Source organism: Choristoneura fumiferana, chromosome 10, assembly GCF_025370935.1.
Source record: "Choristoneura fumiferana chromosome 10, NRCan_CFum_1, whole genome shotgun sequence".
Taxonomy (NCBI): Eukaryota; Metazoa; Arthropoda; class Insecta; order Lepidoptera; family Tortricidae; genus Choristoneura; species Choristoneura fumiferana.
In genome coordinates, this window is record NC_133481.1 from 15,670,052 (window position 1) to 15,683,149 (window position 13,098).

The 13,098-nt window shown below is 34.1% G+C and overlaps 1 protein-coding gene across 1 annotated transcript; it reads right to left on the reverse strand.

The window, feature by feature from the left end:
- Window positions 1-44: 44 nt before the first annotated feature.
- On the reverse strand, window positions 45-6,992 carry LOC141432178 (uncharacterized). Its single transcript, XM_074093659.1, has 2 exons — window positions 6,901-6,992; window positions 45-4,466 (listed from the first exon to the last, which is right to left on the reverse strand). Exon 2 carries the CDS (start codon window positions 4,462-4,464, stop codon window positions 3,400-3,402), a length of 1,065 nt encoding a protein of 354 aa, XP_073949760.1. The 5' UTR covers window positions 4,465-4,466; window positions 6,901-6,992; the 3' UTR covers window positions 45-3,399.
- Between the last annotated feature and the right edge of the window lie 6,106 nt (window positions 6,993-13,098).

Here is a 13,098-nt window from a genome sequence, read left to right on the forward strand (position 1 = left end):
CTGTGTTCACGTAACAACTATCATTATAATGTAGTATGCGCAAGTAAATATCAATATTGAAATTTTATTTATTTATTTCCACAATTACAAATACAAAAGTACAGTTATTAAAAAACCATGTATAAATACCACAATTCTTATTGTCAAACAGAAATACGATACATTATACTGCCATAAATTAATATAAATTGACATAAAGTTCTACATTATTTACCGTAGATGAATTCGCTTATCGGTAAGCTCAGCGAAGGATGTCCACCAACGAGATGAATGGACGACCTTGGCGGTGGATGAGACCGCTTCCAACCGAAGTAACTGGAGGTATATGGGGGATGCCTATTAATGCCCAACAGTGGACGTCCTGGACGGACATGATTAACTATGATGAGACTCGCTTATAAAGTACCTACCTAATTCTATTAACTTTATGTTTCTCTATACATATGAATGATAATCTGGTCTGTAACAGAAGTAATTATTTTAAAGTAGATAACTTTATTGGTACAAATGGATTTTTAGGGACACAACCATTAAAATTAGACAAATAAAAGTAAAACAAACTAATAACTAAAATAAATTTAAATAAAGAAGTATCCCCGCGGCATGGACCCAAAGATGCTGGCAGCCTTTCCTCGATGTATAGCAATTCGCTGATATGTACGTTGTGCGAAGAAGCTGCCAGCTCTACGGTCCCCTGTGGTAACCGAAAAACGTTTGGATAATTCTTTAAAATATTTTTCTGCGCTGGTCCCCTACGGACCTAAGGTCTCAACCCCGAATGGAACAAAGTTGTATTCAGGGCCGAGACCTTTGTATTTGTTTATTTTGAGTTTTTCCGCCGCCTCTGCTGCTGCACCAGCTTGAATTGTTGTTCCGCGGACGTGGGAAGGAGCTAGTGTGTCTACGCAAGTAGCGTCCCACACCAGCACACGAACCAATTTCCACGGAATCAGTGATATTCCGTCAGGGTCTCTTGCCATCATCTCTGGCGATGCCTGATGGCTCCAGTAACGCCGGCACATTGACGGTAGCAAGAGAACGACGGATAATGTCATTGAGCGTAGAGTGTCTCGAGAAGCGGCTCCAAAATGATGACACTCAGAGACTTTGTAACTTAAAATTACAATCCATAATGAATTACTTCATCGCTAAATTGTCAGTTAGGTAAATTTGTAGGTCATCACATGTTTTGCTACCAGGCATTTTCTTGGTACCTCAGGGGTAATATTTGTTAATAGGTATCTACTGGTTAAATGTGTATTTCTAAAATAATAGAAATCTTTATAACTAGCAGGAATAAAAACTGCAACAGTATTAAAGTAAAACAGGTGATATCTAAAATTCACAAGAACATCCGTACAAGCGTTTAGTAACATTTAATATCAAAACGAATTTCCTATTTGAACATTAGTGTAATTTTAAATTAGGTTGTTTGTTTTTTTAAATCCCTTTTTTATTGTGCCCAGTCTAAAAGTTACGGCTGCAACAGGCGCCAATTAAATATTTAAGCGAGGTTGCATACTATTTCGATAATTTAATACTGGCCGTTTTGCTGTCAATGTGTGGTTGCCTGGAAGAGGTCGCTCTGAAGCGATAAGGCCTATTGCTTACCTCAGAAAGTCTCTATGTATATATCTGTTTTCTGTACTGCTTGCTATGTGTTGGTGTGCAATAAAGAGGTATTGTATTGTATTGTTGTGTGATTTTCTTCTAAAAACGTCAAAGCGCAACTGACAAATACGTATTATGAGTGTAGAGTTAAAAATGAACTAGAATTACTGACTTATCAAAACACTAATATAAAACACTATAATAAAGATATTAAGTATTCAAAAATAAATGAAATCAACTAACTTAAAATGAAAAAAATATATTATTGTGTCTGAGGTTTTCAGTTATTTAATTAACACCTTGTATAGTGTATTGTATTTTTTTATGATTGTGACCGCGCGGATTTCCAGTCACCATGCGGCGCATAGGTATAGTCGTTGCGACAGTTCACTTTATCTTGTGAAGAGGTTATCTGGTAATGGCATAATACTGTTATTGTCAGTTGGTTTTATCATTGTGCACTGTTTTTGTTGGAATTTTTAAATAAACAGGATAATACTAATATTCATATCATATGTTTTTATGTGTACAATAAAGAGTTTAAAATACAATACAATACTGTATTAGCGTTTTAATCACACCTACTCCATAAAGAAACTAGGTGTTTTTGAAAGAACTGACCATTTATTTAATTCAAAACTGCATTTATTCAATAAAGAATACTGATATAATACGTAACACATATATTAAATGCAAAAGATTAATTATGTGTGTGTTTGTATGTGTGTGTGTGTGTGTGTGTGTGTGTGTGTGTGTGTGTGTGTGTGTGTGTGTGTGTGTGTGTGTGTGTGTGTGGGTGTGTATGTGTGTATGTGTGTGTATGTCTGTAACTCCTTCATGCTAAAACAGCTGGACGAATTTGAATGAAATTTGATATGGTAGATAGCTGGACGTCTGGAATAACACATAGAATAGGTACGTTTAATTCCGATTTTCCCACGGGATAAGGATAAAATCGCGAAATCCAAATCGTTGGACTTAGAGTCATAAACCTATGGACGCCTGTTATTTATTCATTAATTTATGAGAATTTAGTAAGACCCCGGAAAATCAATTTAACTTATATTAAGAGATAACGCGCGCGAAACCGCGGGTAAAGCTAGTAGATTATAAAAAGAAAGAAAGTGGACGTCTTCCGGCTGATGATGATGATGATAAAATGTCAATGTCAAATAATTATTACGATTAGATAAATGATCACCTGCAGTACATTGTTGGAACGATTCGTTTTATGAGATAGTAACAGTAAATATATTTTCCATTGTAATTAATTCAAACCATTTAGACCCAATCATTTGTCTGTTAAAAAAGTCTATACGTTAACTTATTTATTACTCTTGTTTGTGCCACAACCTGTTTAAGGTACATTTATTTGATGAAATAGGTGTCTCATCTTCAGTCTATTAGTTATTTGTTTGCTACAATTTTTTTTAATAATATTAAACATCCAAAAATCGAGAAAAGGTATAAGTTTGTTTCATACATTATAACCTGCCTCGACCAGAGATCGATCTTAGATTATCTAAACTGTTTCACAACTTTAAACTACTCCCAAAGTGGAAGAACACTTCGACGTTTGACTTTGTCAAATCACTTTGTATGGGGACAGTGAATGTGTCAAATCTAACACTTATAACTAGGTATACAAACTTTAATTCTACACATAAATTTAAAGTTGCTCGATAACGTTACTATCACGCTCAAATATGACGCTCTAATACTTACTTAAAAGTTTACTTATTAGAAAAAAAAACGCCGAAAAAATATTAAACACCAAGTTTTTTAAACTTATAGTGGTTTATTACTAAACATTAAACACTGATTGGACTCATAATCTGCGTGCAGATATCTATTACACCCGAAAGCTCCAGTCTTTTCGAATGAACACACTGCATTAACTCCATTAAATCTGTCTAAATTATACTCAATATTCAGTCCTTTTAGATCTACCAAGATATCTTTAAGGCACCCACAATACCAGGGATTATAGTCAAAATAAAATAATTTTAGAGTTGTTCCTAAGCTTTTTTTATTCAGAAAAAAATTAGTAGGCAAATATTTTAGCTTATTGTTGGACAGATTCAATTTTTCCAAAGCAGTACCATGAAAGGCGGACGCTGGCATATACTCTATAAAGTTATAACTTAAGTCAACTTCATTTAATTTACTTAAATCTTGAAATAATGTTTCAGGAAACATTTTGATTCTATTATGACTCAAAGTAAGATTTTTTATGTGAGTCAATGTTTTAAAAACGTCCGCATGCATGTTATCAATATGATTCGAGGCAAGATTCAAGGACTCTAAGTATTTAAAAGACACAAATAATTCTGGATTATCCATAAGATAAATCTGATTACGAGACAAATTTAAATGCCGTATGCCGTCCAAGAGATGTTTGCGTTTCATACTTATGCCGTCCGAGAGATCACAACCACAATCACACTTACACTTATCTTTTGACGATTTAGGTATGATTTTATCCTCCATCAACTGTTGTATAATATTGTCATCTCCATCATAGAACGGAATTCTTTTAAAACAACAGCTCGCCACAAATGGTTTAACATCGGTCATCGAGAACGGATCAATTGCTACATAAGCTCCTTTACAAATCGTATTGTTTTGAACAGTATATGGCTCTAGAGTCCTGAAACGACAATCTCGTAGAAAAATAAATACATTTGAAATCTTGTCAATATCGTTTGTCTGATACGGTTTAATATAAACAAGGAATCCGGGTTCCAGGATAGTGTCATCATTTTCCTTGCAAGATGGCCAGAGTAAGAAGTGAGCGAAAACAAACGTTGGTAGTGTCGTTATTAGAAAAATAGCTGGCCATATTTTAGCCATATCTGAAACAATATTTGTCAAGTTACAGTGTTATATTGTTATGAAACATTTGTAGTACCTACATAAAATAGAATTATTTTAAACGAAATAAGTCAAAATAGTTCAAAACTACAATGCAATGGTTCAACTTATAAATATACTTAATCGAGAACAACTCGATATTAAAAGTTGAAAGGCCATAGTCGAGTTTCCATAGTAAGTCGGCCCTGACATCAAATGGGCTCGGATTTTTTTTTTAGTACCTCTTATAGTGAATGTATATTTACGCTGAGTATGAACATCCTACTTGTGACAGTTCTTGACTTATGATTTTTTTTAATGTATTGAAGGGGTAATTGGATGAAGGGGGTATATCACATTTTTACGTTTCCATTTGATGGCATAAATAAAAGTATTATGTACTACTGCAAGGCATCACACTTTAAGTTTTTGTATTTTTGGTCTTTAAGGGCTTTAAACTCAAGAGATAAAGGAGTTATGTACAGCAAAAACTTAATGATGACGTGAATAAACGTGCTAAGGGCATTTAGCCCCCGACGTGGCTACAAATATTGAGTGCGTGTAACAGAAGAAAGTGTTATGTACGAACATAACTCCCTCATTCTCATCTAAGGCACAAAAATCTCGTTTTTTCCGTTTTTTAATGAAAGAGGGAGATGTTTAGTAAATCATAATACCATCATTCATGTTTTAACTAGCGAAAGTACGATCAGCAATAAAACGACTATTCCGAGTTAAAAGTAGTAAATATATACTTTTTGGACTAAAACCATTGTTCACTCAGAACGGTTGGAAACCCATTGTTTCGTTAAAAATATATCGTGCCAAGGAAATGCTTGATGCTGTATTATAAATCTAAGTGCAACTGCAATGGAAGGCAAAGGGTGTTCGACGCAAAGACGGTTCTAACCTCAACCTTAAAGATACAAGTTTAGGTAAGTCAGTGTTTTGTTACAGTCAAGTTTAAAGATTATTATTTAAACTTTAGTACTTTGTCACTATCATTATATGCCTTCTGACAATTTTGTACAAAGAAGTGTTATGAAACAGTAGCGATCATTTGAGTGCATAATGCGAGAGTTTCAATTATTTTTTGGAGTTTTTAGGGTTCCGTAGCCAAAATGGCAAAAACGGAATTATAGTTTCACTATGTCTGTCTGTCTCTCTGTCCGTCCGCGGCTTTGCTCAGAGACTATCAGTGTTAGAAAGCTGTAATTTTGTACCGATATATGTAGAAACCATGCCGACAAAATGGTACAAAAAATTTTTTTTTTTATTGCACCCCCATTTTTTTTGAGAATTATTAGTAGTTTAAGAGTAAACAGGAGCCTAAGGTATAGAATATACCTACACTTGGAAGATTCCATACAAAATGCAAAATTCTTAGAAAAACGTTACTAGATTTTTTCCTAACGGCTACGGAACCCTATCTTGGGCATGTCTGACACGCTCTTGGCTAGTTTTAAATTATATACTGTGGCAGTGTTCAACAACATTTGAAACAGCCGCTTACTCAATCCGATGTTAAACTGTATGAACATTATGTAAGTATGTTAATTTTAAAAGCGAACTACCTAGTATTTAGAGATGTGTTTAACAAATATCAATTTTATTAATATGTACACAATTCTTTTTTCGACCATAAATACCTCAAGTTTGACATTCTTACCTTGATTCAGATTTGGATTTTGGCCGTATTGAAAAAGTACTTAGGAAACACGAAACTGTTTTTATACCAGAGCAGGAATAAAATACAATATTACAGATCAATTAAAATTTGTGAAACCCGAATATAGGTAGGTATTTTTATGAAGAAATACTACAGAATAAATAATTTTATTTGTAGAAAACACATTTATACTTTAAACTTCTATTATTCACTCAACAAGCAAAATGAGAAAGAAGGTGTACCCAAATGCATATTTTCAAGATAAAATATAATAGATTTGTTTGATTTTTCATTAGGTACAATTTCGTAAAAGTTAAAACGCTGTATCTGGTGTATTAAATTTTCTACAATGTAAAAACACAAAACCACGAATTACTCAAAATGAAGTTTTTGTGACATACCCCCTTCATCTGCTTGCCCCTTCTATTGTTTCTCGGGATGTATTCAAGCGATATGCTTCTAATTTTGAAAATTATGTTTTTTATATAGATTTGCATCATCATCCAAAAATAATACTAGTTATCATATAAAAAAAGAAAACCCTAACCCATTTGATGTATGAGCCCACTCACTATTGAAACCCGACTATGCCCTTTATTTATATGATCAAAACGCGGAATAAAAAGGAATTTAAAATTGAAACTTTTGAGGGCACGTTTATTTAAATGTTCATAATGTAAACATTTAATTTGCTAGGAGGATCTCAAATAGTTTTTATATGTTTTATTTTGAAATTGTCATGTTTTTAGAACACCAAATTTTCCTACCCTTAAATATTTGAAGTTTGATGTCAGTAAATTCACTTTTATCACAAATTTTCAGCTCCAAGTCTGCTCTTATTGATTTAACTTGTTTTAACTCTTACGACACTTATATCACGTTTACTTATAGTGAGCTACGCAACAACATTGAGAAGTATCTGAAAACTATACGCGAGACGCTCTTAGACTTTAACGATAAGATAAAACGGTCAAATGACTCAAAATTATACAATTTTAAAATAAAATAATAATAATTCGAGATCGAGAGTCGAGAATAAGCTGATTGCTGTTTGATTGTAGTGATTCTTTCGAAAACTACTTAGGTATACCTAAAAATATGTATTACTAGAGTCTAGCAGCGGCTTCGCACGCGTTAACAACTAATCAATCAGTTAGTTACAATTGAAATTCGGAGATTTTACAAAATTCTCCAGGGTATTCCCAAAATTTATATCGTGGTCTTCATTGACGTGTGAACAACTGTCCAAAATTTCAAGACTAAGCCCAGCGTAATCCCTACCCCGTGGTAATATCGGGACAAAAAGTAGCCTATGTGTTATTCCAGACGTCCAGCTATTTACGTACCAAATTTCATAAAAATACGTCAAGCCGTTTTAGCGTGAAGGAGTAACAAATATACACACACGCACACACACACACACACACACACACACACACACACACACACACACACACACACACACACACACACACACACACACAAACTTTGGCATTTATAATATAAGTATAGGAAGAAGGAGTAGGATAAGTAAGATTACCACATATTTCTCGTTAAAGATAATAATATATTTGATAAAAAATGTATTCATTATCAATAGTAGATTGATAACCAAGGGTGGAAAGTGACCCATTTCACCCGAGATATTTCTCTTTTTTTTCAATAGTTCGAGGGGAAATGGGTAATTTCACCCGAGTTAGACACTTTTCATTTCGACTGTGAGGAAAGTAAAATACTACAAAAAAATGAGAATAATAATAAACTAAATTTACTTATATCCAACCTCCAACGGTACCTTTTCGACTGGCCACTTGCCACGGCCGACTATAAAAAAAAAACAAATTGGTCACGACCAAGGAGCTTATATTCAAAACTGGAGGTTGAACGCCGAACGAAGAAGGTTGACCTTTATTACTTATTTATATATTCCATCTCTTTCTTTCACATTTCACGAATGACTTCTTTAACTTTACTAAAGAAAGAGATGGAATATGTTCGTGACGTAATAAAGATCAAATTTCTTGTTTCAAACGGATGTTCGGCGTTCAATCTCCCAGTGTTGTATACGTATTAACTGCATGGAAAGAAGCTAGAAAGTAAAGAAAAGCAGGTAGGAATGATAAAAGGGATGGATTGAAAGCATAATAATAATATAGTGTCTTTAAATGAAACTTATATTGAAATTAAAGCACGCATGAAAGGATAGCAACTGCTAAAAGGTCAAGAACAGAGGGGTTTCCGAATCGGATTGACATTCATAAGTGCTTGTTATAGCCTAAATTAGTTAAGATACTTTGACTTTGACTCTCACCTGAGGACTCTTTGTTTGCTGTATGACAGAACATTCGGGCTTCAGTGGGGGGCACCATTGGTTCGAAGTATTGGGCTTCTTCGGAATTACCGTAAATTCTTATATCTGATGTCGCACTTACCCAAACAAGGTCAATGCTGGCCACACCCAGCAAAGCATTTGTACAAAGGCGTTGGCCTACTGTAGAGAAAACTTGTTATACTGTGCAGCAAAGTGTCAGGCAAAAATATATTCTTTCTTATTCACTAGCACGTTTTGTAACCATCCGTTGTCATACACCGTTTGAAATTCCGTTTGACAGTCCGTCTAATACGTTCCTATTACGGTCATGGCATGATACGGTGTAATTTTATAGAGACCTTTAATCGGTCAACCTTTGTCAGTGTTGCCAATTTAGCGACTTTGTTTTCTTCTACTAATTTGTCTAAATCTTTTTTACTTCCTTAATTTCATCATCATCATCAGCCTATAGCAGTCCACTGCTGGACATAGACCTCCCCCAAAAAGCGCTATTGCGCCCTGTCCTCGGCTAGACGCATCCAGCTTCTACCAGCAGCCTTTCGCAGATCGTCCCTCCACCTGGCCGGAGAGCGTCCTACACTACGTTTGCCTAGACGCGGTCTCCACTCTAGAACTCGTTTACTCCAGCGGTGGTCGGTTCTGCGACATATATGACCAGCCCACTGCCACTTCAACTTGCTAATTCTCTGAGCTATGTCGATGACCTTAGTTCTGTGTCTCTTTCACGCAAAAAACTACTGAACGGATTCGCATAAAATTTGACATGCTGATAATTAGAGAGCGGATTTGAAGTAGCAATTACAAGTTTAATATGGATAAGACTAATACAAGTTAGTATTTATTTTTGTCAAAAAGGTGCGTAATAAATAGGATCTCTTATGTTTGAGCTGTGTAAAACTCCTTTAATTGGAATAGAATATTTTTCTTTACATAAAGTTTGTTGCAAGAATAACATTTATTAAATTTAATTATCTATAAGATTCCATTGCGGTAAGTAAATAAGTAAGTAATAAGATAACTGTAAGGCAATGAAACAACAAATCCAATCCAATGAATACATCTATCTATCTATCTAACCAAACGCACTAGTCATATCCACATTAAACTTGCAATCGCTAGTTCAAATCCGCTCTCTACTGATAATATATACCCTGGATTAACATAAAGGCTTCTTTTTATTCCAAAATAATATTAGGTTTCTGTTGCTTTAAGTAAGCTTTATACCAATAAAAGTTTTAAGCTACATACTAATTTTGTGCGAACGCATCTGCGGGCAAAAGCTAGTGCCATAATAAAGGTTTTCAAACGAGTTTCCAACCTCTTATCTCTCATTCCGACGTTGACTCAATTAAATTTCTCATGCAACTAATCGTGTTCGTGTGGTTAACATCGTCTGAAACAGTTTTTTTTTGTTAATTTTATAGCACCAATAAAGCCCAATTTATTCCTACGAAACCTTTTGGAGGCATCTTTGATGAACGTCTTTGAAAGGCCGTTTACTGAAGGCAGAGTGCTTCACACTAAAATATGGGAGCATTTCTTAAATTTTCAAAGGTAATTACGCAGTTTTAACGTAAACGGCCCTTTAATGAGATGGTTTAATTTATTTAGCACGCAATTTGTGTGCATAGCCTTCCCTATTTTAGGATATGGCTGTTTTTAACCCCCGACGCAAAAAGAGGGGTGTTATAAGTTTGACCGCTATTTGTGTCTGTCTGTCTGTGGCACCGTAGCTCTTAAACGGATGGACCGACTTGAATGCGGTTTTTTTATTTGAAATCTGGTTTTCTAGCGATGGTTCTTAGACAATGTTTCATCGATTTTGATGCCGTTTAAGCCGTTTTTGAGATATTAAACTTTGAAGTGACAAAGTCGCGGGTCTTTCAACTTTGGTTGGGTAGGTTATTATTATTTAATTAAGCTACGTTACGTCATCAGTATCACCATATCCTGGCAAAATATAGTCCTGTATTAAAACTAACCCAAAATAACGTATTACATGTTTATACGTCAAACCAAATTAATTTGTAAACGTATGTTTATTTACTCATTAATTACAGAATAATTAATTAAGCCACGAAAAAGTCCACTGGGAAAACTCAGCTGACCTACTTTGAATCGGGTATGAGACAAGAATATTTTTAAGCGTTCGTTGGTCAATATATATTATTTTTAAATATAATTGATTCAATGTTTTGTTTTAATAGTTTACCTTGTACGTAATATTAAGCTGATTACATTTAGACGAATACAAATTAACAGGGTATTTTATAATTACATCCTTTAAAATCTTTGAAAAAAAAAACAAATATGTTTATGCCAGACACATTATAGTATAAGGCAGGAAAACACAGCTTCCCAAACTTAAAACATATACTATGTACACACCGTTCTTGCACCCTTTTAAGTTCCCACCACTGACGAGTAAAAACAACCCACCATATGTCATGAGGAAACATTTAACATGTTGCTCAACTTTTTATGTCCACTAGTTTCGATTATTCGCTGCCCTCGTAAATCTCGGGGGGATCTAAAACTGTATGATTTATATAAAACATAAAACCTCTCACGCCAGTGAGAAATGAAAAAAAAAAGAAAATGAAAAAGGGCAAGATGAATGTGCGCCAACTTCTGCGGTAAAAAGGTGAAATAAACTCTTAGTGGCTGTATATAAATATGACTTTTATTAAAGGTCTTGTTTAAGAGTTTTCGAAATATTTTAAAACATGTTGAAATAGGCTAGACCTGTTTTTATATTAATCTACGAAACAAAGCAAAAATAGAGCTAGAAATCAAATATTGTTCTCGTTTCTAAAAATACGTCAATTATAGCCTCACCTAGCGGGAGTGAAACGCAATATTTTTTTAATCCCTAAGGAATAAAAGGTAGGGATCTATTTCTTTAATTTACTCAGAGTGGCTTAGGCAAAATTATTACAGACCAGAACATGAACTAACTAATATTATAAATTGGAAAGTTGGTTTGTCTGTTTATTTGTTAACTTGTCTCGTCTGAACTTCTGAACCGATTGCGATGAAATTTTGAGTCCCAGGGAACGATATAGGATAGTTTTTATCCCGGAAAATTTTGAATTTCGCGGGAGGTGGCAAACGAATTCTACGTGGACGGAGTCGCGGGTAGCAGCTAGTTTAAACCAAATTTCTTAACTTATTACAACAAATCAGAGGCTGAATCTGCGGAAACAGACCTAATGGAAAACGCTACCAATAGCCAATTCATTGGGGCCAGCAATAAAACCCTTTAAGGGGCCAACCCCATTAATTTCACTAAAAACCTTTGGCAAAGAAATTAATACCCTTGGATTCCTTCGCCAATAACCATTTGTCCAGAAACCTTACCAATTTAATTATTTCGCGGAGCATTTGACTTAAGTGAAGGAAAGTTCTGAGTACTACCTTGATTTCAAACTGATTTTACATTCGACTTATACTAATGGTTAATTAAAAAGTACAGTTATTATTATGATCCTTTTTTACAAGCTATTATTTAGTTTCACCTGCCCCGTTGTTTATCTGTCGTTGTCGTTGTTGGCCTCAAGGTTGGCAACGCATCTGCAATCCCCCTGGTGTTGCAGGTGTCTATGGGCGTTGGTGATCTCTTACCATCAGGAGACCCACTTGTTCGTCTGCAATCCAGAAGGAAAAAAGATCTGTAGTCAAATCTAACAAATTAAATTCGACCAACTTCCGTAGTCGAATTGACTTGAAATTTGGCATACTTATGTAAATTGCGTGACAATACAATAATCTGGTAGTGACATCCTGATAATCCGGCCAGGATCGTCTCCGCAGGACGAAACTCTTCAACGGTTAATGGCATCGACTTGAAATTTGGTATGCAAATGTAGTTTTGGTGAAAATGCAGGTAAAGTTGACAAAAAGTACAGTCAGCAAGAAAGCTTGTAGGTATTAGAAACGTTATTTTTACCAAAAACTTTTGTAACGTCTTCAGAGAAACATAACGATTAGAATCCACATAAAAATAACCACAGGTTATATTGAATATAGTGTTTTAAAAAAATATTATAAGGTTATCAGTTAGATTACCAGAAAATATTGAACTTATGAATTTGTCATTTTTATTGATGAAAAATGTTACTATAATATTGATGAATATCTTAATGACACGAATTTATAATTTTATGTATCTTAATAACATTAATTTTTAGTTTTATATGTATTGTGTGTGCCAGACAGACATTGCTAATATTATTGACATTTATTAAATAAAAATCCTCGCTAAAATAGTTATTTAAAATGAATAATTAATATTAAACGCGCTTACTTAAGTTATTAAAAAAAAAAACTTTATATTACTGCTGTGAATATTAATTGTATTTAGACTAAGATTAATGACTTGACTTGTTGGAAACTACCAAATTAAATTGAAAGAGTATAATGAAATTGAAATTTGCATGTCATATTTTGACAAAGCGTGTGAAACTATCCTAACTTTTTATTATCACTGAAGTCCATTGACCCCTCAGAATTATGTTATTTTATTTTTTAATGGTTTAGTGGAATGTATGCATACAATAATTATAGCGCAGTTTACTTGGTACAGGGTTGAGAGGCATTTAGAGAAAAGTTCACTTTATATAAAACCAAATGT

Coding starts and splice junctions, on each gene's coding strand:
- LOC141432178 (XM_074093659.1), bottom strand. CDS start 4,464: ATGGCTAAAATATGGCCAGCTATTTTTCTAATAACGACACTACCAACG.